The 27,996-nt window shown below is 39.1% G+C and overlaps 1 protein-coding gene across 2 annotated transcripts; it reads right to left on the reverse strand.

The window, feature by feature from the left end:
• Positions 1 to 143: 143 nt before the first annotated feature.
• On the reverse strand, positions 144 to 27,936 carry ttc39a (tetratricopeptide repeat domain 39A). 2 transcript variants are annotated; one of them, XM_074668748.1, is made up of 21 exons: positions 27,380 to 27,936; positions 26,394 to 26,444; positions 26,159 to 26,209; positions 25,776 to 25,820; positions 18,153 to 18,257; positions 11,012 to 11,143; positions 9,497 to 9,537; positions 9,160 to 9,227; positions 8,985 to 9,049; positions 8,767 to 8,866; positions 7,808 to 7,873; positions 7,043 to 7,151; positions 6,799 to 6,866; positions 6,647 to 6,706; positions 4,158 to 4,319; positions 3,443 to 3,534; positions 3,085 to 3,205; positions 1,176 to 1,281; positions 954 to 1,068; positions 655 to 771; positions 144 to 537 (listed from the first exon to the last, which is right to left on the reverse strand). In XM_074668748.1, the coding sequence occupies exons 1-21, from the start codon at positions 27,424 to 27,426 to the stop codon at positions 423 to 425; spliced, it is 1,836 nt and encodes a 611-aa protein (XP_074524849.1). In that variant the 5' UTR covers positions 27,427 to 27,936; the 3' UTR covers positions 144 to 422. The 2 variants fall into 2 exon arrangements, with proteins under 2 accessions (XP_074524849.1, XP_074524850.1); XM_074668749.1 differs by lacking the exons at positions 25,776 to 25,820; positions 26,159 to 26,209; positions 26,394 to 26,444; positions 27,380 to 27,936 and adding an exon at positions 22,837 to 23,033.
• Positions 27,937 to 27,996: the final 60 nt, after the last annotated feature.

The raw sequence follows: 27,996 nt of genomic DNA on the forward strand, positions 1-27,996 counted from the left end.
TGCATCATGTAAATACAAACTGTTGCCTTGTTTTCTAACTTTACTGTAACCGCTACAGGTGGCCACAGTGCTAGAAGAACCAGCCTGCTTAAAGCAATGTTTCATAAAAACAGGTACATTTCTTAACTTCTCTCTCTTTTCTAAAAAAAAAAGGGAGTAAAGTTCACCATCATTTTTACTGCAAAGGAAGGCCTAATAAAAACACCCATCTTAATCAAGGCCACGTACAGATGCAGTCAATGCAGAGGGTGGCCCACGCAAACAGAAAGCATTCCTTTTGTCTCTACTCTCATGATGAAAAAAAAAAAAAAAACACATCAACAAAAACAGTAATCCGCCTGAATAGGCTAGGCCTGGCTGTTGCATTGTGGGACTGTAGGAACAGAAAGCTGTCTCTGCTCTTGTCTGCCCTCCTGTGCCGGTTATGGAGTGGAAGGAACATGGGTGCCGTTCTCTCCCACCGCCCTCGCCTTGAGTAAAGCAGCCTGAATGCGGAAGTGTGTCCGAGATTCCATTGAGTAGTTTTTGTAATTTTGCCTGAAACACAAAAAAAGGTCGCTGTGGTACATTTCTTTAGATAAACATTGTTTTGTCTTCAATCTGAAAAAGTAGCAGTTGTTACATGGGGTTCCTCCAGCTCATTTTGAGACTTACTTCGCTGATTCAAGCAGTTTGATTGCCTCATCTTTTCTGCCCTGCTCCAGACACAGCAGGCCGTGCTCCAGCAGAGCATTGGGAACCAGGTAGTGGTCAAACTTTATCTGACTTTCACTGCATTCAGATTAAAACAGAAAACAATCGTTAAAGCATGAGTTAATGTGTGCTCAATATGAAAACAGAAGCACTCAAAACTAACCAGAGAATTCACAAAAATAGGACACTCTTCTAGCTGTCACATCTATATTGGCTAAGCACACAGATACTGTGTGGATCTGTAAATGTCACTGGCTTACTTGCAAAGGACCAGAGTGAAGTAGTGTTCGGCCTCTTCTTGGTGCCCAAGGTGTTTAAGACACAATCCCTTCAGGAGGCTCAACAGACACTGATCATCTATGGAGAATTCAGTCCCTGACAGACACACACAAAAACAGTGTCTTACAGTCATCTGATTTTACTGCACTGGATATAAAATTGTCAAGTTGATTTGCTTCACAAATAAAAATAATCCAGCATACTGCTCTGAAGTTTAGCCTGAGCCTCCTCCAGTGTTTGCAGCATGCCCTCTGTAAGGTCTCTGTGTTTGCCGATGACTGTGTAACCATTCCAGATGTACATCATCTCCTAGACAACACAGAACAAGGGGATTTTAATTTATACGGGTACAAGAAAGTGCATTTTTACTTAACGAAAAACCCACTTATATATATATATATATATATATATATATATATATATATATATATATATATATATATATATTCATATATATTTTTTACAGAAAATGCTTTTTGACAAGAGCAATACAAGACAGATCGACCAAACCCTGCTGGTGTTAAAACCAATCACCTTATCCATTCCTTTCAATCATATTGAACAATGGTGGTTAAAAAAATGCAAAAGGCACTCTTTAAACATGCTCTTTGGATACAATGCGCCAAGGCAAGGATTTTATCAGTACAGTTACGTAGTGCTACAGCTTAAAACATAACATCAAGCAAACGTAGTAGCAGCCGGCTATATGAGGCGACGTCGGCGGCCTGGTGCTCCGACACATCTGTGGGGTCACGTGACAACAAGTAAACACTGTCAGTTTGTATAGTTTAGTAGCCGCTGGCAGCCCAGTGCTCTAAGACATGCCCGTAGTATGTAACATTAGTAAATCCTGGTTAGCTATATCCGGCCAGTCATCTACCAAGCAGAACTAACGTAATCTCACTCTTCATTTTATGTTTTGAACAGACCACTGCAGAATAACTGCTGACTGTGGGTTGGAATAAACATTGGCACAAACAGTTTAGCCCCCGTGTTATAGAGTGATATAGCCCAAGCTAAAGGCTAATTAGCGAGCTGGACAGCTTTTTCTGTCTGACAGTTTGGCTCCTGTGTCCACCATCACTAAAAAATTAGTCACAGAAATCGTTTTCAGCAGAAAAAAACACAGATCTCTGAGTTTTATCTCTTCCCTCTACTAAACTTGTCAGCTGGCGTGGTGTTGTCGTAGAGACCAGCAGTAAATCAATCCAGTCCTGGTTGAAGCTAAGAAGTAGCAATTTAAAATGAGTTATAACCAGTAATATTGGCGCTGTTAATCTCATTTTAAAGTGTGGATTACGCTCAGGCATTTATCTACAATGGATACTGTAACACCACATTATGTAAAAATGCCCATATTTGTAATAATGTAATAAATTTTCACTTTGTTATATAATAACACTGCATTTTATGATAATCTGCCTCATTTTGTAATAACATTCTTGAACGCAATATGTAGAGAATTTGCCGAATTGTGCAATAAGTTATAACTTATTATATGCGGGGACCCGCATTTTGTAAAACCTGATGCAATATGGAAGAACTTATTACATGATGTGGCAAAGTTTATTACATATTGCGTTCAAGAATTTTTATTACAAAATGTGGCAGATTATTATGAAATGCAGCGTTATTACATAATGAAATGAAGATTTATTAAATTTTTTTTACATATTGGGGCGTTACAAAGACTTTTTCAGGATCACTTTCAAACTCCTCACATCCTGTTTAAGAAAGAGGATGAACTCCTTTTCCAAAAGCTTTTTCTGAGGTTAAAAAACTATGCAGTTTTTGTTTTCAGGTGATTATAAATCCCTGAAACATAAAAGTACTGTATATAATATTTATCTGGCTTGAACCAGGAGGAATAGGTAGGGTCATCTTCACTGATCCAAACAGCAAAAGCTGAACTCAGAATGTCGTCTCATAATGACTTTTAGATCTGGTTTAATAGTAAAGACTGTATCTCCTACATTCATGGTCAAAAGACTCTAAAAAAGTGATCCAATATGACACAGTGAAAGTGTAATTATTCAATCCTACGACAAAACAAAACAAAACAAAACAAAACAAAACGCAATACATCCAACAGCTTCCTCCAGTATAACTAACCAGAGGAGGAGCAGGCAGAGGGATGGGGTTGTCTGTAAGGTAGCGTCTGGCTTTCCTGATAGCAAACTTCTCTGTTGGTAAGGATTTCCCTGCTATTTTCTGCTTCAATCCGGGAACCTGCCTGAAAAATAACAAAAACATAAATAAACTTAAAAGAGGTGTGTAGAAAGTTTGTGACACTACATTTCTATTCATTTTACGTCTCACAGGGTGATAAAAAGGCAAATATTCTCACGCTTTTTCAACCTATATCATGCTTCTGATGGAAATGAGATTGTTGTTTGTTCAGAAAAGATGTTTTCATAGTCAAACAGTGAATTTTGTTTGCTTCAGTGGAGCCAGAGCTCTTACTTCATACCTGAACAGAGTGACTGCAGTCTCCCCAAAGGTCAGGCAATCATCTGGAGTCAGCATGCTGAGGTAGGCTGCTTTCATATACGCATAGGTAGCCTGGAGGATAACAAAAAAAGCTGTTACTAACACTTCCAGCTTTCCTTTTTAAATGAGATGAGGGGAGAGAAATGCTACACCTGAGAAACTTAAAGACCTGTTTCACTTTCAGCCACTGCAAAATGCTGACTAGTCTTCCAGTCTCTCCAGCATAAAATGTTCATTTTTCACCTCTCTATGAAGCATTTAAGAGATGCTATCTCATGAATCTCAATGGAGAGAGAGAAGGGCAGGAGGACTAGCTGCCTCTGGAATTTAACATAATCATAAGGCCTTCAAATGTTATGGTGGTCTTTATTTTGTTGCCTCTTCTAGAAATTAAATTAAAGGTCAAAAACAGCTTTGTTTCAAAGGCATAAAAAACCCAAGCATTTCTCAAGAAAACAAAGTCAAACTAAAACCAAAATGTTTATGTCAGTCTGGGTTCATTGGATTTAATGGCCTCTCTCAGCATCTGGAGCTTCATCTAAATCTGCTTCTTTGAAAACAAAGCATGACTCAGCCACAAGTCACTGGTCATCATGACTGTTGAGGAAAATACCCAGGTTTTTGCCTAATTTGTGGGTTTTTTCTCATCTTAATTTGCTCAGAATGTATTCAGATCCCACTCTTCCACAGCCCACCTTGGACCAGGAGTTCTCCTTGCTGAGCAGGTCAGCATAGAAGTAGGCCATCTTCCAGTGCCTCTTGTATGTGAAGCACCACATGAGCTCCCAGTAACACATGTGGTGGAACTGCTTCCACTGCTGCTGAGCCTCGCAGCACTCCTCAAACCGCTTGATAGCCTGGAAACACACAAACCAAAGAGAATTTTCAAACATCTTTGGAATGAATGTTAACATGTGGTCAACAAAAATATCTTTGATATGACTGTGTGTGAGCAGGAGAGGGGCAAAAGTTAATCAAAAATGTTAGTCTGTTAACAGTTAACTTTTTTCTCATCACATTTATTTCCAAAGATGCAAATCAAACAAAATTTCTACCAGACATTGGTATTAACTCAAATAATCCACACATGAAAAGAAATCACAATGTTTAGTTCCATAAATAATGATTATGTGGTATTAAGTACGATAACACAGGAAAAAAGTATTGAACACGCTAACTGAGACTCATCTGATACTTAGTGGAGAAGCCTTTGGTTGTAATGACAGCTTCCAGAAGCTTCTTGTTTGTTTTAACTAATCGCCCACACTGCTCAGGTGTGATTTTGGCCCATTCCTCTGCACAGATTGTCTTTAAATCTGGAATATTCTTTGGTGCCCTCTGGTGAACCCTTTTCTTTAGTTATTTCCACAAATGTTCAATTGGATTTAAGTCAGGTGATTGACCAGGCCATTCTAACAGATTGATTTTCTGTTTTTGAAACCATTTGAGAGTCAACTTTGCCGTGTGCTTTGGATCGTTGTCCTGCTGGAAGGTCCAGCCACGTCTCATCTTCATCATCCTGGTGGATGGCAGCAGATCCATATCAAGAATTTCCCCATACATGGCTCCATTCATTGCTCCATCAATTATATGAAGTTTGCCAACACCATGAGATGAGAAACAACCCCATGCCATGATGCTTCCTCCTCCAAACCTCACTGTTGGTAAAGTGTTTTTTGGGTAATGTGCAGTGCCATTTCTCCTCCAAACATGGTATGTAGTATGACAGCCGAAAAGTTCAGTTTTGGTCTCATCTGACCAGACAACATTCTCCCAGTATTCTACAGGCTTGTCAAGATGCTGTTTAGCAAACTTTCAACCACCTTCAACATGCCTTTTCTTGAGGAATGGAATCTTGCGAGCTGAGCGTCCCTAGAGGCCATGGCGGTGGAGTGCATTGCCTATTGTTTTCTCTGTAACAATTGTACCTGCTGCCTCCAAGTCTTTCTGGAGCACTTTCAGGATAGTCCTTGGCTCGTTGATTACTCTTCTGACTATCTTTCTGACTCCCTGGTCAGAAATCTTGCAAGGAGCTCCTGTGCGTAGCCTGTTGATGGTAAGGTGGTGCTTCTTCCACTTGTGAATAATGGCCCCAACGGTGCTGACTGGAATATTCAGGTGCTTTGATATAAGTCTGTAACCAGTTCCATCCTGATGCTGAGCAACAATCAGGTTGTGAATGTCTTCAGAGAGCTCTTTGCCTTTACCCATCATGAGGTGTGTCATTTTTAACTGCTTGGTGAAAAAAACAACCTTTTTTATAGGACCATCAATTTGCTCTAGCCCAGCTGATGTTGGTTTGCACTAATTGGAAGTTCAAGTAATAATTACTGACAGATTTCAGGTGCTATGGTGCATTTCTTTACCATAGTATACACCCTTTCCATGGTGTGTTCAATACTTTTTTCCTGTGTTATCGTACTTAATTCCACATAATCATTATTTATGGACCTGAACGTTGTGATTTCTCTTCATGTGTGGATTATTTGAGTTAATACCAATGTCTGGTAAAATTTTCGTTTGAATTGTATCTTTGGAAATAAATGTAATGAGAAAAAAGTTGATGCGTTAAATACTTATTTTCCCCACTGTATTTGGAATAGCTCAGAGCATTAATGTTTACATTTTTTATGTACGTTTAGAAGCTTAAAGACCTTTTTTCCATCTATTCCTTTTAAGATGCTGCATTGTTTGAGAATGCTGAGGTTTTTTTTTGCTGAACATAAACAAGAATGCATTGCACCAAAGCAGCCATAGCCTCAGTGAATATTTCAATGCATTTTTCCCCATTGTTCACTCTTTCTTGCATAATAGTTGCTAAATATAAGTCATTATAAATAAGAAAATCACAGTAATTTAAAAGAAAAATCTTTTTTTTAAAGTCAGGTTTGCCAGTATGGTGTAGTGATTAGGTTTCCTGCTGTTTCCTGCTTTATACACTGTCAGGTGTTTTCAGATTTAAGGCATAAAAAGCCAGAAAAACACTTACTAAAAAGTAAAAGAAAAAAAAGGACAAGTAACAAAAAAATCACAACCAGAGGAAGAGCATCAATTTTGTAACTGCTAAAATAAACCTGAGTTATCTAAGAACATTTTCAAGTATCAGATAAGACAGCTGGGGAAAGAGCTTGCTGCAAGAGTTTTTCACAGTTATTTTTTCAGGTCTAGAATATTGGGCACTCACAGCATCCAGGTTTCCTTTGATCTCCTCAATTCGACCAGCGAAAAATAGGAAGATGGATCCCTGAAAGAAATAAAAAAAACAAAGTGTGTTAGGAAACATTTGTAACTATGAGGCTTTTAAAGAAATTGAATCAGCTGTTAACACAGACTAACCTTTGGGTACTTTTTCAGATAAGGCTGAAGCAGTTTTTCTGCATCTTCGACATCTCCCTCTCCAGTACCTGAGAGAGAAAAGAAACAGGAAATCTTACTGCTAACTCTAACTGTGTGTGCGTGTGTGTGTGTGTGTGTGTGTGTGTGTGTGTGTGTGTGTGTGTGTGTGTGTGTGTGTGTGTGTGTGTGTGTGTGTGTGTGTGTGTGTGTGTGTGTGTGTGTGTGTGTGTGCTCTTGTCCTCACCCAGTATAAAACTCATGAAGGTATGATAACACAGCAGCAGCATGTTACATAGGAAAGATCTGAATGTGCTTTCTGCTGAGCCCTCCTGAAGCTGCTGAAGACCAAAATCCTGCATAGAAAAAATAAATCAATAAATAAAAATCACAAAAATCATGAGCTGATGACATTGATGCAGTTTACCATATATTATCATGCAGAAAAACTCCAAGGGGCAACCACACCATATTTTTGGTGTTAGTGAGGAGTAACAGGCTTGTGTGCCGTTTTTAAGAGCCTAATACAAGCTAAGCAGATATGAATGTTTGCTCTGTGATTAACTCTCAAACCTCAAGATAAAGCACATTAGGGTCATTTTTTAAAGACAACTTGAGGAAAAATGGTTTCGATATTTGATTTAGGCAGCTTCTATTAAATTTTGTAAATCGGTACCACACACCATTCGGCACACACAAATATATAAAAGAGAAATGGATTAGTCATTCCTTTGTAAAATCAAAGTTTCATCTTAGTCATTCACTCATCTATAAAAACAAATGTGTCATTATTTCATCTCTAGGTTTCACTAAATGTGTCAGTCATGGGTTTCACTATATATCGCAGGCTACATTTACTATAAATAAGTGAGGCAGCAAAACTCTGACAACACAGGACAGTTCACCTCCTGTCAAACATCCCAATCTCGACCCACTACACCCTCCATCCTGTCAGCTGCTGCTTCTGCTTCTGTCAGATATTACCAGCTTTAAGAGACCTCACAGAACTCACCTTATTACCAGAGAAACCAACAAACTCCAGCAGCTTCAGCGTCCGTGTGGGCAACATGGAGATCATCTGACAGACCGGAAAAAGAAATGGAATTGTGAGGTTTCTAGCAAGACAATGGTAGGATCCTTTTTATATTTTCATTTTTTAAAATTATTTTTATTATCATTATTATTATTATTATTATTATTATTATTATTATTAGTAGTAGTAGTAGTAGTAGTAGTAGTATTATTAGAGTTAATTGCAGGTCGTTCTAGCCATGGGTGACAATGTTATTAGTTTCCAATGCTTTTAGGTAAGAGAAAACTTGGTAAAACAAATTTATTGTTATGAGAACACTAGGGATAAATTATCGAACACACTATGCATTTTGTAAAAGTGGACTGACTTTTTTCTTTTTGTACAAGTTCTACTTATCTATTACAAATATTAAACAATAATCAGGTAGCGTCTGTATAATTTTTTATGCATTTACTTATATTTCATTTTTATTGATATTCTTATGTCTCCTTGTGCTTTACTTTTAGCTATTTTTTATAGCTATTTTTTACTAATTCTAGATTTTTCTCTTCCTTTAAAACTATAAACTGTCATCCTCCTTATGATCAGTAAAGTTTTTCTTATTTCAATCTTACCACATAAAGAACACACTTTCATGCTTAAGATCTTGATTATAAAAATACCCACAATTGGGCTAAAGAAGTACAAAATCAGATCGTTTCTTGTCCGTATGAGAGTTATAGCTACTCCTAATATGTTTTTGTCATCTTCACCTTATTTGAATATCTGTTCCATCACAAATCCTACGTATCATAAAATATAAAAAGCATATACTTTTGGGCTATTCAAGAATTAACTCAAGCTTTGTCTGTTTTGGGGGTCCTTTTTTTCCAAACATAGAGGATTTTTCAAAAAAGGCTTCTTGTTTTTTTTCGATTACACTTTAACCTGCTACGTACCAGATTAAAAGCTCCTACTCCCAGTTTAACACCGCCCTCAAAGTGTCCGTGGTTGTCCCCATGAATGTATCCAGAAGACTGGAGGACTGTGTGAAGCTCTCTGTGAGATAAACATTAAAAAAACAGACAAATACAGGCTTTGAGTATGGTATCAGCGGCAAAGACGCTGCAAATAATTGACTAAAAAAACAACAACAGAACAATATCTTAATTCTCACTTGTATGTCTGGTAGCTGTTTCTCACTTTAATCCCCCCTTTGATGAAACTGATCATGTTTTCATCCTAAAAGAGATGAAATAGATGATAAAGTTTTAGTTGACTTATAAATATTACAATATGTGTGGAAGTTTGGTGAATGAAGTGGCAGGCTGCACGCCTGGGTTGCTTCTGACCTGTAAGAAGGTGAGTGCTGCCCTCTGCAGGAGACACTCGGCAAAACAAACCTCTGCGTGGAGTTCCTCTGAGACAAAAATGAAGCCACACAGTGATGATAAGTGGGGGCGGCCTCAAAGCTAACCAAACACAATACACATATGTAGAAATACATACACAAACGTGTACACAGCATTCATCAATTGTGTGCACAGAGAAGCAAAGATTTAAAACAGCAGCTATGTATTCAAACATATTTCTCACAAATGCAAAACACAACCAATGAAGTTTCCTTTTTCTGAAATCCATATAAAAAAGGAAACTTTACTTATGCTTTAAATCAAAGACTGTACTGACCTTCGGTGAAGTTTTTGGAGAATGTGGACTTTTTACGATGTCTGATTGAGGAAAAACACACAGACAAAGTAAAATTTAAAATCATGACTTTCAAATTATTCTTATTTGAAGAAAAATTAAAGGACAGAATAAGACAGCAGTGCTAAAAAGACGCTAACATTATATCTAAGGTAGTCTCGAAATGCCCTCCCACCCCCCACCCTGCAATGGACCTACTCAACTCCAGCTGCTACAACTGTTAGCAGTGCTTTAACTAATTAAGTTATTATTGTATTATATTATATTGTATTACATTATATTATATTATATCATATTAGAATAACTGTTAATGTTGATCCAAAACCTTGACCCTAAATGATACATAAATTATAATCAATCTTTGATTAGTTTCTCTGTTATTGCTAATATAGTTTTGCTAATTTTAATATTAGACTGTTCCAGCATTAGAAGTCACACTTACTGTACTGTATAATCAATATTGTTCTGTTATTGGAAATTATGCATATCAACTGGGATATAGACCTATACAGCTCTTGAGCCTTTCTATCAATTCTTTAACATATTTCAGAGACTCATGGTCGTTGGCATTCATCCGCCACTTTGTCACACTGAAAATAGCCAAGATTGTGTTTCAGTAGCTGTGTCGCCCTGCATTTTTTGCTTCTCTTGTTTCACTTGTTTTTATTGAAAGCAGTGACTCAGCCTCTTTCCATTGGAGACAGGGTGCTGAGGTGCTGCAGGGTGAAGTTACCTGATGGTGCTGAGCATGCATTACATTTTTCCACCAAACAGCCACAACTCTAAAAAGCATTACACACAGTGACCCTTCATATGTAATTCTGAGGGAGTGTTTCTTAGGCTGCTCTCATAAGCCTGAGTGAAGGATTACCAAAGTGGCTTCAGGACAAATAAGCAGACTGTTGAGACATTCCTTTGGTCAGTGAGTTTGGATGATCCCACTGTGCACACAGGCTTTAGCATGATGTTGCTAATGGGAGCCAGAATTGAGAAGATATTAAAACAATGCCCTGTGCATCTGAAAACCAAAAACAATTTATCTGGTCACCCTGCGTTCATACCTTATTATCATCTGACATCAAAACACGTCTATGTCAATTCACAAGGAAATAATGCAAGAAAAATAAATAAATAAAAATATGTTACCGCCAAGTATAAAAAGTCTTGATGTCATTCAGAGCCAGTTTTTTTTAAATGTTTTATAATAAGACCAGGTAAGACATAGTTTCAATCTACGTTTAGTTGCAGGAGTTCTGGATGTCTACTTGCACTGCAGTGAATCTTACACTGATAAATGTAATTAGATGCAGATAAATGTGTTCATTTATTCACCAAATGTGTATTCAGCTGGGCTACTTTTATTCTAATTGCTTCAAATCACCACATTTTTCCTCAAATACACCTAAAAAAACCCTATTTTTTTTCAAGACAAACTTCAAGAAAAAAAAAAAAATCATGTAATTATTATTTCACTGTGATGTTGGGGGAAAGTCTTACCTCTGACAGATAGCCTGTGCCTCCTTCATGGTGTTCCCTGCAGCCAAAATGTGTTGAGGGTCAAAGGTCATCATGGCCTGCATCTCCAGGATGGTGGCATAGGTGAGAGCATGATACATGCTGTCTTTGGTTCTGTGGAAAAGACAACATGGTTATTGTTTATTTTTCTCTAATACTACTAGCAACACATTGTTTTTGGTTGCTATGTGCTGCCCTGCTGGCTATGGCTGCCTTTTGCAGAAGGTCTCTCTTCCCTGTCCGTGTCTTGCATTTTTTTTTCGTCTCTTTTTCGTAATCTTTGTATTTGGAGTGGATCATTACTTTGTATGGCTCATTTGTTGGTCATGGACACCAAACTTTTTATGGCTTCAGTGATATTTTAACTACTTTTTCTCCTGTGTTTGTCTGGAGATCCTACATGTAACCATGGCTGCATTGTTTACATGTGAACTCAGCTGTTAGCAGCCTGTAGCATGTCAATGCTAACTGGTGTAAGGACTGATGTCTTCCCACAAGGCGTGCTGGTTCTCAGGTGTGAGCTAAGAAGTGACAACATGGACCTGTCCTTCCATCCATCATTATTGGGAACATAAGATCTATCTCCAATGAGATGGACGAGCTAGCTGTGCTAACCCAGCAACAGAGGGAATACCAGAAGGCAGAGTAGCATAATGCTATTCACAGACATGGCTAATTGAGCTAACATCAGACACCAACGCCACATTGGAAGAGCTTCACCTGCTGTGAGCAGACAGGATCCAGGAGACAGAGATGGAGCATGACTGAAGAAGCTCAGTCCTGGACCCTGTGGAGGTGGAGACTGGCTGAACTGGACAATGACTTGTTACAATGACAATAAAGTTCTATGCTATTCTATGACTACTCAGACAAAATGCTGTTTCTAGTTTTACAGGAGGCAAGGTAAAGATTTATCCAATAGTTTCTAAACCAGGGATGGACAAACTTTCATCCAGGATATGAAAAAACAGTTAGTGCCTATTAATAAACTGCGGTTATTGGTGTGTCACGTCACACCCTGTGTTTAACAGAATTCCTTTAGGTATTAACGGGATGAAGGAGGAGTAACAGTGTCTGATGTCACATGCATTTTTCCAGTGGATTTACTTGTTGCTCCAGTTGGGAGAGCTAATCGTTCCAAATAGAAACAATTATTCAATCTTAAACACAAGCTGAACAATAAAAAACAACATAGTGCCGCTCCGTTAATATAAACTCCCACTGTGATCGTATCTGATGGATTAGACAGTTCTATGCACTTGGTGAGAACCTTTGTATCGTAGGTTTGTCAATTTATTCAACACATGCTCACTAAATAAAAGCAGAGGTGTGTTGTGAGGAATGCTGCCAGTCTGCATATCTGACATGTCACCAGTGTTCACCACAGAATGACTCATGTGACCAGCCTCTGTGATGTTACCTTGTGACTTATCACTCAAACAAAACTCAAGAAACCATTCTGGAAACCAAAATTAATTTAACAGCAATAACCAGGATGTGAGGTTTTTTACATATTTACTCTCATCTTGAAGCTCCTTTGCAGGACTTTTTGTTTGTTAGATTGGTGACCCATGTGGTCAAATGTGCCTTTTTTTCCTGTTGGCTGCTTTAGTTGAACACATACTCCACATCAGCTGTTTCCAATGACAAAGAAAGTATGATGGTCTTATTTGCTTTTTTAAGGTATAGAAAGGAGTCATCCTTAGTTTCAGTCTGTTTCTTTACCAGACAAAACCTCCACACATGAGCTTTAAAGTATAGATGTTACTCATTTCAGTCCAGTGACAAACTGGTTAACAACAACCAACTCAGCAACAACCAGGAAGTTCCACCAGTGAGTCAAAGAAGAGCTCAAAGGGCAGAATTATTTGCTGATCTTACTTTTCAGTCACGTCACTCTTATGTAAGATAACAGTTCGAGCTTAAGCTGGGAAACATTTTAAGAAAGGGCTATGAGGTTAATTGAATTGCTCGAAGCTGCTGAAAGTGGCTGAGGATTCCAAATATTTCACAACAGTGCTCAGATATTTCATTCAGCGACATCTCAGGGAAAGAAAATCCTGCCCCCTCCTGAATCCTGAGCCATTTTCACTGAAACATCCCACCAATCAAGGGTAGAGTTGTTTTGTGCTTTCTCTAAGGCACGTGTATGTGTCCACGCCTTGCAGTCAGTTCTGCACGTGTAAGTATTAGTCAGGAAGTGAGGATGGGCTAAGCCTCCATACATGTAAAATATTTTTTCTTTCTGTTGAAATAATAACTGAGCATCCCAGAAAGGAGGGACTAAGTTCTTAAACAAGATATCAAGTGATACCAAAGTGAAAACAAGACATGAAACTTTTAGATTCAAGCAAACACACACCTTTAGCTGAAGCTGGAATTAGATGTACGTCAGATGTACTACACCTCCTGCACCCTCCTTCCTGTTACAGCGGTGAGGAACAGGGCAGGACAGCATGATGGGAGAGTAAGATTGTGCTGTTCAAGCTATCCCTGGTCTGGTGGCGTGTTTGAACAGAGAGCTGGCAAATAAAGCTAAGCCTGCTGTTAAATACCTCTTGCTTTTGAATACTGACGGAGAAAAGAAAATCTCTTGGATAGTTATCAAGCAGGCATGTTTGTACAATGCTCGAGTGGAGTCTGCAGTGACACCTGGGCTACACATATCCACTGGGCCTTAAATATTTGAACTCTTTAAAAAAGACACAATGTAAAGGGCTCCACTAAAGAGTTACCTAACAGGGTATGAGCTGCTAACCCGCCGTGCTATTGATGTGTTGGCATTAAACTCCACAGCCTCTAGTGAGAACCCTCTTCTGCCTCCGTGTACCCTTCACATCTTCATGCTACATTACTGCCAGGCTTTCTGACTAATTACCATGCTGAATCCTTCACTCTGATTGGTCAAAACCCTATAAAACGTATGATACATATGAATCACAAATGCATCAAATCACATCAGTCCATGAAAAGCAGTCTGGCATCTTTCACATCTGCTTGTTGACACTGTGGCTAAAGCACCCTAAATTTATAGTCAAAACAACATGGAGGATATTTCAATATTGGATGCTGTCCTGCAATCCAGGCAACTTCAGGAGAGTCGCTGAGTGCGAGAGACAACAGTATCAACATTTGAAGTCAAAATTAAGTAAAATTATGATGATTAAGCAGGCAGGTGTCTGGCTGTAAATTAAAATGTCCAGGTTGTTCATTTTTCCAACCTTCCACTCTCAGGGGCTATTTTTTCAGATGCAAACATAAAAAAAACTGAATAAAGAAACTACTTTTGAATCAATATTTTAAGTCATCTCGGGTTCAGTTTTAGCAGTTAGCCTGGTGATGTGGATTAATGTACAGTCAGACACTGAGTCATGTTGAGACAAGTCTCCTCTGCTCACCCTGTCAGCATTTTAATTCGCATAATTACCTGCTGACTTTATACCTGAACAAGGAAGCACTTAATTTGTAGATCGATTTAAAATTGTTTCCATCGACCTTCAACTCACCTTACATTTTAGTTCCACATTTTTTTAAAGTTGTTTTTTGGAGCTTTTTATGCCTTTAATCAGAGAGGACAGGACAGCGGATAGAGACATAAACTATTTATTTATCTATTTATTTGATCCCCGTTAGCTGCTGAAATTAACAGCAGCTACTCTTCCTGGGGTCTCACCAATCTCATCAACCGAAGAAGCAGTAAACATCAAACACTAAACAAGGTGAGAGTGGGGAATGACAAGCAGGAAACAGGCCTCAGGCCAGACTCAAACCCAGGCCACCTGCTCAAGGGCGAACCTCATGGAGCGAGACCTAGACTGCTAAGCCATCCGCACCCCAGTCCCACAGTTTAGCAGGGGATTGTGTAAGTTCATTTAGCATTTTTTTTTCATCAAAAGTTGCAAAATCACATAACTGAACTTATTCTAACTTTGGTGCTTATGAGAGTGTTTAAAAAATTTGACAGAAAATCTAGTCAACTGTGGTCCCTCCTCCTTAAGCCCAACTGAGGGGAAGACTGAGTTTGTCCAATAAGACAGAGTAAAAGAAAACACAAGGACAAAAGCAGAGGACACACAAAGTGAGAAGCTTGTGCTTGTATTTCACATCCTCGGGGCTGCTTGTTCTTGGCGTTAGAATACCTGAATCACAACAAGGGCATGCTGTCACACCTTACAGTCTGTTACATAAGTCTGATGCCTCAAGCTTCCTCTTTCAGAACGCTATATGAGAAAAATTAGAGGAGGTGTTACCGGATCTGTCCAAACAAGACAAACTTAAAGCCCAGCCTCAGTTTGATTGGGTGCTCAAACTTAAAACCCGTTAATCACACCATATTCTTACTTATTCAAAACAAGGATGAGTCTAGGGGAAAGGAAACTGCAGTTGTTTGACACTTTATACACACTTAGTGTAACTATTTTACATATTTCAGTGTTGTTAAGGAACATGAAGAGAGAAGAGAAAACAAACATGGAGCTGTACGCTGGAAGACTTTAGATAGAGAAATGAGGATGCTGGTGGAGTAGATACAGGGGGTTCCTGATTTACAGATTATTTACAGGCTATTTTAAGCCCTCACATGTTACTCGAGACTTCCAAGAATGACAAAAGAGTACACCACTCAAAAATATTTTAAACACCTCCAGCACCGTCTATGTTAAACAATGGCTGTCAATCAAGCTGTACCACAACTCTACCAAAGAAAAGTTTCAGCTGTCAGGAGCGTTTCTTTCAGCTCAGTGTAAGACAGCACTGAAAAGACAGAACTGGAGCTGAGGAGTGGCTCACTGCCTCAGAACAGAAATGAAAGGGGGAGGATAATAGGGAAGCTTTAGTAAACCCTCTGATAACAAAGGGAGAAAATGAGCAGAGGATAATGGAGTAACTTGATGACACAAGAATTAGTGTAGAAAACTCGAGTCCTGATGAGAGCCAGGAGAAGGATGTTACATTTATGACCAAATGTAACATGTAAAATTAAAATGTAATAATTCAACCGTGGTTCTTTTCAGTTTTTATCTAAAACACTCAAATGCCAATCAAGTAACTTTATTTGTCAAGATTTACAGTGAGGTTTTTCTTATTTTCTTAACATTTTTGTGGAGCAGAATAAATTGATGTAATTGCCTTTTTTTGGCTAGCGTTTTGACAGAGTTAACAATTGCATATATTAGCAGAGGACGTTTGTAATAAATCTCAGGAGGCAATACAGCAAGCTTTGGCAAATCCCCACAGAAGAAACAGTGCTACTGGTGACAGGGAAGTATTTTTTCTGAAACACAACCCTGTCTTACAACCAGAAAATCATCTTGAAGTGAGATGACTGGGTGACGTAAAACAAGCCAGCAAACTAAGCCAGCTAGCAGCTCTGAGGAGCCAAACTTCTTTGTGAGTTTATCTTTTGTTTTATGTTCAAATGACTTGATGTCACGTCATACCAAGGTCACAATGATCTCCCTTGTAAAACAAAGAGAAAAAAAATCAAGTTTAAAAATGTATTCAATAAAGTAGTGTATTGAGCTAAGTGCTAACATTGTGTGCTAACATCCCATACCTTGGGATGCACATGCACAACTCCCCAACCTACTTGCAGATCTATTTAAGAAATTCAGGTGTCATTTTTGTCTTAATATCTTGAAACTTTCAAAATGGGCCTAAAAAAATGAAGAAAAAGACCTGGATCCATGTGTAATATTACATAATTAAAGTTCCCATATTATGCAAAAATCACTTCATTAAGTCTTTTGGTGAAATTTGTGGGTCTTTGGCTTTCCTCCCAGCCCACAAAATGTGATATTTAATGACAAACCTGTATTTAGTAGTGCTTGTAAATGTAAAATCCTGACCTAAAACAAGCTGTTTGGATTTGGGGGTTTGCCGACGTCAGCAAGTCCCTTTTTTGACCAATCAGGAGCAAGTCTGACCTGATTGGTCCACCAGAGCAGATACCCCTGAACCCCCCACCCCGCTGCTGCTCCTGCAGCCATCATTGCTCTGTTTTTGGCTGTAAACGGCCTCATAGTTCCATGCACAAGCTTCCCATCTCGGAAGAAGACAAGACTAAGTGGCTAGAGTTGATTTATGAGGGAAATGTGCCAGCTACACTCAGTAAAACTGTGCATGTGTCTGCTAGTCACTTCACAGCCAACTGCTTTTCCAACTTTGGACAGTACAACAGAGGGCTAGCGAATAGACTGGTCCTGAATCCAGGCGCGTTACCAACCATCCACCAACAAACCTGGGACCCTGGAAATGTGAGTATTTTAAATGCTGTGTGCTGTGGAGCAGATGTAAGAGCTTTTCCTCAGTGTCCCCCCTGTCTCTGTGTTAGCTTCAGGATGCTAACTTTAGCTACGGTAAGCCTGTTGTTTTAGCCTGTAATGTTACGGTAAACAAGCTTCGCTGTTTTCTAAACATTGTGCACTCGGAGCTCGTGTGCCGCTCTCAGTGACGCAGAAGAGCGGGGCTGTATCAGCGGTGGCTCATTTACATATGAAGGTCACGCCCACTAAATCAGAGCGTTCTGAACAGAGGAGCTATGAGAGCCTGGAAACAATGCTGCTGTGCTTGATTTATTGGCTTTTTGGACCAAAACATGTTACGACCATTTCATGAAGACATCAATGATCCATATCAAACAGCAGAAAAGAAGCATAATATGGGACCTTTGATAATATTGTTCCTGAAATGGAGAAAAAAAAAAATCTCCATTTCAGTTCAGTATGCTGGTATGCCAACATTTGCTTTTAATCAGGAAAATCATCAATTAACATGGATTGGTCCAAAAAGAGAGAAAGTATAGCATAAAATGTGCGTTACAACTAAGATTTAAATGTCTTAAAGCTGTGCATTAACCGCAATGACTCTGCTAACATTCTGATGTATATTACATACATGTACATTCTGGTATACAAGAGTATAACTTTTCCTAATTGACCCCAAACAGGTGTCAGTCTCTGTTCTAACCCCTGTACAGAAAAAAACATGTAAAAGCCTTGCATACAGGCTACTCCAGCAGTTATGTTTTTTCTCTTTTTTTGTTATATTTTTCCATGAAAGCAAATATCCAGGTGCTGTACAGCTCCCAGAGCTGAGAACAGCAGTTGCAAGAGCGCTCTCCTACCTGCATCTGAGCTGTGCCTGTGCCTCCTCAAACTGGTTTCTGAGGAACAGATCCAGGGCAGCCATACAGTCCTCCAGAGCCAGTGACAGGTCTGACCGCAAGCACCTGCACAAAGAAAACACACACTCTCAGCAGCTGGATGACGAGAGACAGTATTTGATCATCTCAAGCAAGTCTGATGTCTTAGCAGCTCATATGAGTAACACTAAACTGATACAATGGAAATTTGAGTTTGAACTGAAAAACATATTCTGTCCGCTGTAAAAAAAAAAAGTGCCCAGTCATCAATCAAGATTTCACAGAAGAGTGCAGACAGTTTATAAAATCTGAGGGACATGAAACGAGAAGTTGACTCATTTTTGAAGATCAAACTAGATCCACATCACCGCCCTCTGTCTGCTGCACTGACCCTCTTCTAATTTACAGCAACAATGAAAGTCTCAATGAGTTAGATCTTGATAAAACCACAGTTAACAAAAGTATTCCTCTGATTTGACCCCCATCTACTTCCACTTCACAAGAAAATTAGAAACGCATTTATAAAATTTGCTCAATAGCACTCGTCTGTCAGTCTTGTATGAAATATAAACTCTAAGATCAGTTTTTAACGTTTGTGGCAAACAGGAAGTGCTGTTTTAGACTGTCTATGCATCAACTTTATTGAACACCTGCCTAAGCTACTTTTGTGAGAGTAAAAAAAACTTCCATTAATTAATAAAGTAACTGTGTATTCATGACATGGTGCACGTGGCCCTCACACGACAAGTGTAACACAGTTAATGAAAGTATGACCGAAGAGCCTCCCTTCATCAACAGTCGTCCTCCTCTTTGATCTCAACCCATAATGGATCTGCTTAAATGTGTGTTTTTCATTCCCCAGAACAGCATGAGAGGAACACACTGATATTCAGTGTAATGAGCTAAGGGCGTAATGTGTTTAGTTAATGCATCTGAAACGTTCTTAGACATTAAGCTGATTTATTTCTTTCTTTTGGAGAAAGAATTGTTTGGTTTTGTACAACTGATTGCATTTTTAAGATTGATATGTTTACTTGTATCATAAAACATTTTTAAAAAGTGTGATACTTTCTGAGGGATTGATTTGTTTTTGATCAATGGATGTTTCCCTGAGTAACAAGAAGTCTTGATTATGTTTCATCTCATCAAAAATGCAAGGAAAATCTACATTTGAGAAGCTGTTGTGGCTCAACAAGTCAGCCGAGAACGCCATGTTGTTATAACACCAAGATGCTGGAGAGTAGGATAGCAGTGAGTTAGTGAATAACACTACAGCAGATGTATACAACAGCAGTGACTAATGGACAGCATTCACTTTACATTCCTGTCCATTAGAAACACAGAGAGACCTTATCACACATGCACACCCACCATAACCACAAAAAGGAGCACACACACACACACACACACACACACACACACACACACACACACACACACACACACACACACACACACACACACACACACACACACACACACACACACACACAGGTTCAGTTCTTGCTAATGACATGCGGGTGACTGACTGCTGCGTTCACCATATGACCAGCAGCAGGCCCAGCTTCCTCATAACAGCCGAAACAACAGCCAACAGACAAACAAGTCCAGTCACTACTTTGTCTTCCTCTGGGGGCATCCATTCATTCATAAAGATACAGAGAAAACAAAGGCAATAAACTTTGAAACAGCTGAAAAAACACAAGTGTATTCTTGTGAATAAATGTTTATGAATTCATAAAATTTATGAGTTCATACTTTGCACAGATTTGCTCGTATAGAAAAGTGCACTGACACACTGACACATGAATGTTTTGCGGTTTGATTTCTGTTTGAGTAAATGCACTCAGTAGGTGGTGGTTACCTCCTAATCCTTAAAAAAACAGGGGTGGATTGTTTTAGGAAATTATTTTATAATGATATTACGGGGACAGTCTTTTCTTGCATCTTTACAGGGGTGTATCCAGAGGGGCCTCAGGTTTTTATAAACCCAGTATGCCACCACAAAGTCCACCATCTTTGAATTTTAATAGCCCTTCTCCTATCAACATCTATGTCCCTGTAAAGTCTCACCTTTAATATATGCCACACAGGAGTGACAGTGGGGTAAAGTGGACTGTGCTCTGCTTGCAATAGAGGCAGAACAGGAGCAAGACAGATCCACCTTGAGCTAGCAAAACAGCGCAGTGTGTGTGCGTGTGTGTGTGTGTCCCTTTAAAAGTGTGTGCCCCCATAGGGCCATCCAAGGTAAAAGTGTTTGTTAAACTGTTCACCAAGTGGGTTGAACACTCAAGGCTCCCACGGGCAAATTTTTATATCAGTAATTAACCAGGGACCTTGTGACTGTCATATTCCAGGAAACCTCATTCATTAATGTTTGTTTCACTTCCTGTTTCTCTGTGACAGGTTAGATTATTCCCAAAAACATTTTTTTATTTGACATAATCCTTAAAAAAAAAAAAAAAAAAAAGAAAAAAGAAAAAAAAACCTGAAGACTGTGGAGGTAATACATTTCTTTTTGCATGAGTGCTCTTTAACAAGCCTCAGCTCAAACTGGCATCAAATGATTTTGAGCAAAGAGAGCACTGAGATAAAATCAAAACATAATTAACAAATGTAACTACAATTAGACATTTCAGATGTAAGTGCCCTTTATAAACAGACACTGAGGAACAGTGAATTAATAATACAAGCATCAACAATGCCAGCTGTATACTCCAACGAAGTAGCAAACTGGATGTGTGTTAATGTCATTGATCTCAAGGATAATGCTGCAGAGTCACATGACTGCTCATGGAGGCCTCTGACTCAAACTAAAGCGGGACTTTCTCTTCTGTGACCTAACAATTTTCTGTCTGTTGAATAAATGTGCACAGGCTGTCCACTGTAATTCAATATAGAAAGTTATACAAAACCCCATGAGCGATTAGCAGGGTGACTGTCCCTGCTGACTTGATGCTTAAACACAACTACCTATAACGTGTGTGTGTGTGTGTGTGTGTGTGTGTGTGTGTGTGTGTGTGTGTGTGTGTGTGAGAGAGAGATTTAAACTCTAAACCAAACTTAGCAACCGCCTCACTGCTTCTGTGCCTCTGTCGTTCACATACTTTCACTTTCACTCAAACTTTCCTCTTATCTCACAACATTCAGCCTTACTATGAACAGCACCAGAGCTACACTGCAAAAACTGAAATCTTATAAAGTGTTTTTGTCTTGATTTCAGTAGAAAATCCCTTTTAAGACTCAATATGAGCCACATTCACCTCATCAGTTCAGAAAAATGTCTTTTTTCAAGTTATTAAAAGACAAAAATGAGGTCTGAATATTCTGTAACCAGTAAAAAAAATCTGCCAATGGAACAAGAGGAAAGTTACTTGTATTAAGACATTGTTCTAGTCTCAAGGAAATTTTCAAGCAATTTTTCTTGTTCCATGGGCAGATTTTTTTACTGGTTACAAGCGATTCAAACCTCATTTTTGTACTCTGATAACTTGAAACAAGACATTTTTCTGGATTGATAAGTTGAAAGTGGCTCATATCGAGTATAATAAGACAATTTTTACTTAAAAAAAGACAAAAACACTTGATAAGATTTCAGTTTTTTTGCAGTGTAGAGACAAATCACCTGTTGGATTCAGACGACACACATGATTTACAAATATCGTCCAAATGTCAATAATTGTTCAGAGGGTGGCATTTGGAGTTTGGAGGTGCTTGTTTGCTTATGTGACAGCAGACTGTAAGCTGCAGGCAGAGAGAAGGAAAGTGTCCTCATTCATTGTTCCTGTTGGCCTAGTTTTGGAGGTTATGTGGTGGAAATTGTCAAAGCAGGTTTTCATAGATCAGTTTTTCATTTTTATCAGAGATGGGAACTATGTCAACTGGTTCAAACTGAGCAGATGACTAGATTTTGTTGGTTTACACCGCTGGAACAATCTAAGGCTGATACTGATACAGATACTAATAAGTTAGAATTGCTAACATAGTGTATGACTCTGTCCTTACATATAAGAATAAGTGACCATTGTAAGACAGAAAAGAAGAGGCCTGATGACCAGCACAATGAAGAGAGTTAAATGGGTTGAGGATATGCATACCACACATTGTCCTGATAATCTAATAAAACTTCAAGTCAGCTGAAATTTTGAGTTGATTTCTCCAGAGAGGAGCTTACACAATGATGATCATTATCACACGGACACACACACACACACACACACACACACACACACACACACACACACACACACACACACACACACACATACATACATACACACACTTATAAAGCAACTCAGCACACAATCACTTTTTATACACGCACTCTCTTATGTGCTCATGAAAACCAGAACATGCACACACACACACACACATTCACACCCCTCCAGCAGTGACAAAGCATTACTTTCAGCCTGTGGTTCCCTGAGCTTTCACCACATTTGTTCCAACAGCCATAAGTTGTTCTTAGCGATTAGCCTTGACACAAAAGAGCCAAGCTGCTCCTGAAATAAACCAAGCAAGTTTGTCCACATGCCGGAGTCCCACAGCCAGAACACACACACACACACACACAGGTACACACACCGACAAGCGTTCACACACATGCTTACACAGCATCTCACAGAGGCCAAACAAACAGCATCAAAACACGCAGCCAGTACCTTACCCATTTGACAGAGTCTCTTCCTCTTCTGACATTTTCATCTGGCAGAGTGTGTGTGTGTGTGTGTGCTGGAGAGACAGAGAAAGAGAGATGGAGAAAGAAAGCAGAGAAAAAAGGAAATTGCAGAAGTGATTGGGAGCTTGGGGCCTTTCCAGCAGTGCAGTGTAATGGTGTGTGTCTCAGCAGCAGCAGCAGCAACAAGAGCAGAAGCAGCAGCAGCAGAAGAGGGGCAGGCGGTTGAAAGAGAGAGAGAGTAAAGAAAGAAGTAGAGAGGGAGAGGGAGGGAGTTAGAGACGAGGAGGAGGAGGAGAGAGGACGTAGCAGTAACAGCAGACTTTAATAAGATTGGGATGACTATCACACATGAGGGGAGAAAACACAGCGTATCTGTGATGCCTCCAGCACACACACACACATGCATCACAGGGCTGTCCCACCTCTTCCGATCATCATACTACACACTGTAGTCCAGCCTCTGATTGGTTAATGCAAAGTCAGAGGCAGAGCCAAATGCCCACAATTCATGGCCTGATGATCTTTATGTATGAGTGACCAAAAAAAAGCATCATAAAATGTGGACAAGGTAAGTAATGGCTTGATGACAAGCACTAACTAATGTCAATCATTCATTCACTTTCTCGAAATGTGTGCTGCTACAGATGCAGAAGGTAAATGAGGCTTAAAAACACCGAAAAAGAGAGAGAGCTGGTGCATAGTGAGAATCTCAGCAGGTCCAGTCTGCTGCAGTGGCAGAGACTAAACACTGCAGTGACCACAGAGAGTACAGATATAGAGGACATAGATTCAGCCTGAGGTGAAAGGAAAGCATGAATGAAGAATAGCCAGAGAGGCATAGTGTGTCACCACCATTAAGTGCGGCTTGTCAGTCTCTCTCTAGATGTGTGTGATTATCAGTCTCAGCACACTGATAAAGGGACACACTCCATTTAGCTTTATAGCTTCAGAGCTATGCCTCTGTTGAAGCTTCTGATACACAGAGAAATCAAACTCACTGTCACTCTATATTTGAACAAAACAAGAGTTACAGGCTTGAATTACACCCATTTTATTTGCAGAGATAAAGTTTCTAAAAGGTGTTCAAACTGTAAAACAACCAGAAAAACTTTTACTCAGGCCACAAACAGCTTTGATAACAATGATCAATCAAATGTTTGAAAAACTGCTCAAGTAGTTCAAGTTAATGCCTTCAGATTGCTCTCTTTATCCAACCAGCAGACTAAAAACCCAAATACTTAAGTTTGCTATCATATAAGACAAACTGTTTAAATCATGGCATTTAAGAAGCTACATGTAGTTGTTTGGTAGGGTTGTTTTAGCTTCACTGCATCACTGGTGACTTTTCTAGGCACAAGTTATTAAAGAGAATAAACAAGCCTTAACATTGCTAGAATCTCATGCTGATTTAAAATATCATTGCTCTCCATTCAACCAATGAAATATGTATTTTTTATAGTCCGAAGCACACATATACCATATGACCTACACACATAGAATCTTGATTAGTAACGCCCACATCAAGAGAGCGTAAAGATTGGAGTCATGTGACTGTTTCACAGTCCTCATCCCTTGACATATTTCTCTCCTCCCTGGCAGCCTTTAAAAACACATGCTGAAGAGATGAGCGCTCCAGCCAGCACAGATACACAAGGGAAATTAAACTCTTTACAGACGTTGGCTTTAAAACAAAACAGATTAATTGTTGCTTCCATCTCTCATGTGTGCAACGCGAGGGGCACGGAAAGTCACGGGTCTGAGGTGGAGATAATTAGATTCAATATGCTGCTGTCCTCATGGAGGAGAATTGGATTTGGAAAAAAATTCAAGGGCCGATGGAAAAACAAGGATAGTTGCCATTTCAAACTAAGTAGACTGTCAACTTCATGTACTAATGTGAAACTATCTACTACTTTCATAAAGAGCACAACACTAGGTCTGGTTTTTCTCAAGTTATAAACTGGTATCAGATCCTTAAATAAAATGATATGTGTGATGTATGTGATGTACTTATTGTTGAATATCACAAATGTAAGAGCTGTGATGTAATTGAGTAATTAAAAAAATATATCTGAGCACATTACTGAAAGTAAGTTAAATATTTTATACCCTATAAAATAGTGGATTATAAAGACTTCTGGATAACAAATTTTATTTTTGACAAGAAATAAAGTGATGCCATATACAAACTGTCTAGATTGTGGTTCTGAGCTTACATGAATTGGTCTTAACCTTGCAAAGATCAAAATGTAGTACTACGCTGCTAAGCTAACAAGCTACCTTGGAAGCTAATATAGCATACACACATAGATCATTTCAAGTGCCTTTCAAAAGTTTTACATTTTGCATATACACATGTACCGTACAACACAACCAATGGTGGATTCATAAGATTCAGCCATTCTGGTTTACAAAGCAACAGCCTCTACAGCACTTTCAGCTGTATCATAGATCAACAATTGTAATTGGCCTGAACTGAGTCATGTCAAATGGACTTCGAACCAGTCATTATCTGTGAGCTTCATCTTAGTTCATAAATTCAAAGCCATTCAATTAGTTATTCATGTTGCCGCCCATTCACACTTCTTCTCCTTTAGATCTCTCCCTTGGATCCAAACGGACCAAACCATGTTCTTCCCTGGACTGCTGATGAATGTTTTACATGCCTTGATAGAGACAGAGAATTTAAGAACAGACCATCTAATGACCTCTGCCGCCACATGTCACCAGTACGTCACACAGTCCTTTAGGCCAGCTGCTACCAGCTCTCTGATTTACACAGCTTGCTGTCACATAAGATTTCAAAATCATACAAAAACACTGAGTTTTCCACCTGGGAATTCACATATTGCTGCAGATTTACAGCGTTTATCGTTTGTATCAAAATGTTACTGAAAACTTAGTGTGGGATGGTCGTCTGTTCTTACCCATTTGAAGATTCTGGCCCATTGTTGTTGCCTGGTAGCTGTAACCTGAAACAGAGGGACAGAAATTGTGTTTGTTTAGGATAATAGAAGGAGATCTCAAGAGAGGGGAAGAAGCTGAAAGGACAGCGACTATCTGAGGAACATGATCGTGAGAGCCATAGAGGCACTGACACCAATATGTGGGGACACTCCCAAGCTTCTGACTCATGGACAATAACTTGTTGAGGATGTTTTTGCATAAGATGAACAGGAAATGTTCGGGGAATATTTCATATTCATTGTGCGATTAGAGGCAAATCCTCTATGAGGTTTCATAATTAATTTCAGTTAACAAATAAAGTCAGAATAAGGAATAGCTCGGAAAATGTTGGACCTTCACTCACCTGAAGTCTTTGATGATAGGATCCAAGTCTGGACTATTTATGACCGACAACCTGGGAAAATACATGGATGTCAGTTTGTGTCTGATAGCATGTCTGAAGAAGTAATAACTTAAACAAACGGCGAACAGAAAAGTCTCGGTTTTAATGTTAAGCATGATTTTAGCACTGTTTGTTGTTTTTGTGTGTGTGTGATACAGTAATGACTTAATTGACTGTATGTTCATGCTGGACGTACTGGCTCGGGGAGTCCGGACTGTCAGGTATGTTTTGCGCCTGTGTGGCATCCCTGTGAAGAGGTCAGAGGTTAACTTAGAGAGAACATTACAGTAAATCTCACAATGGTGAGAAGAGGATGTGTGCAAGGACTTCAGACAACTAACTTGATGGTCTGATTAAAGTTAGTTTTAACTAAAAAGTTGAGGCAAAGAATGGCCAGTGATAAAAAGCTTTGTACCATGTGAGTAAAAAGATATAAGATCATTTTCTTTTTATTGAAACAAGAAAACACTTTAGCCATGATAGGTATGAAAGATTGATGCTAGGTGAATCTTATTTAAACATGTAAACCTCCAACTGCTACGTCTTGGTTGTGTAAGCCCCTTGTCCTTTTATCAGATATATGTCATCCCTTATATCAGGGGTGAAGCTTATTAGGAGTAAGGACAAACATTTTATGTGAGTTGACCTTTAGATTCCAAAAGGGTACATCATAAACTATTTCAGATAACACCTGATTTAGAGCTGCTTGTACACAGAAAGCCTGCTTGTTCACATCATCATAACAACAATGTAATGTTGTCTAACAGGCTGCAGATTGGCATCAGCACACAGCCAAAGACACAATACAAGAGGAGTTAAAGATCATAACACAAACTTTATATTCACACTGTATTTTTGCATTTAAGTCATACTGCTCAGTTTCTTTGGAGGTCCTTAAGTTTTCTGTCAATAAAGACTTTTTCTCTGTTTGATATGTAAACAGCTGCAGCTTTGCTACAGTGAGAGAACAGTCTCTGAGCCTGAACAGATCACATTTCTCGAGTATTCAAAGTAGAGCAAGTGTGTGGTTTCCAGAGAATCTTAGAGAGTCTGAAAAACAACAGTGACGACAGAATAACACAAATGATTTAAAAAAAAAAAAAAAAAACACTTTAAACGCAGGTAAATAAAGACATGGCTTTGACTTGCTCTGATTTCCGAAGTGTTTCCTCTTCTACTCACTTTTGGCTGTCATTCTTCACGCTTCGTCTCCATTTTAAAAAACTCATTCCACAGATCAAGGGTCCGGTGAAGTATCCCGGACAGACAGGGTTTACACGGCGGGCATGGATGGACGGACAGACAGACAGGCAGAGGGTCAGACACCACAGCACATGAGCTCTCACTGAGTTCACACTGACGGTGCTGAGAGCTCAGCAGCTGCAGCGTCTTCCTCCTTTCTGACGTAGGAAAGGTGTGTTGTGCTTTCATCACCAGCTGAGTGACTTTCCTGTTTAAATGCACTGCAATGTGTCTGCTGCAGGTGCTAAACCCTCATGGTCCTAGAGCCCTCTGGATTGTGACGCACGCGCACATGTCATCATGGTTTGTAACTTGACCGACGAAAAGTGAAGAAAGGCAACGAAAAGCAACGTTAGCAGTTCATAACAACCATTCAGTGATATCTGAAGTATTTGAAATATTCATATTCACATTCATATAAATTAACTGTATAACTAGCTATGATGTAAGCCTTCCTGTTGAGACATTCAGTGCTCTGAAAATTAGAAATGTTAACTCGTGTTGCGTAGAAGCTTGCATATATATACGCAAAATTTAAAAAGACAGAAAAATGGAAC

Source organism: Halichoeres trimaculatus, unplaced genomic scaffold (assembly GCF_033239565.1).
Source record: "Halichoeres trimaculatus isolate MK-OKI-2021-1 unplaced genomic scaffold, fHalTri1.1 fHalTri1_scaffold_4, whole genome shotgun sequence".
NCBI classification, from domain to species: Eukaryota; Metazoa; Chordata; class Actinopteri; order Labriformes; family Labridae; genus Halichoeres; species Halichoeres trimaculatus.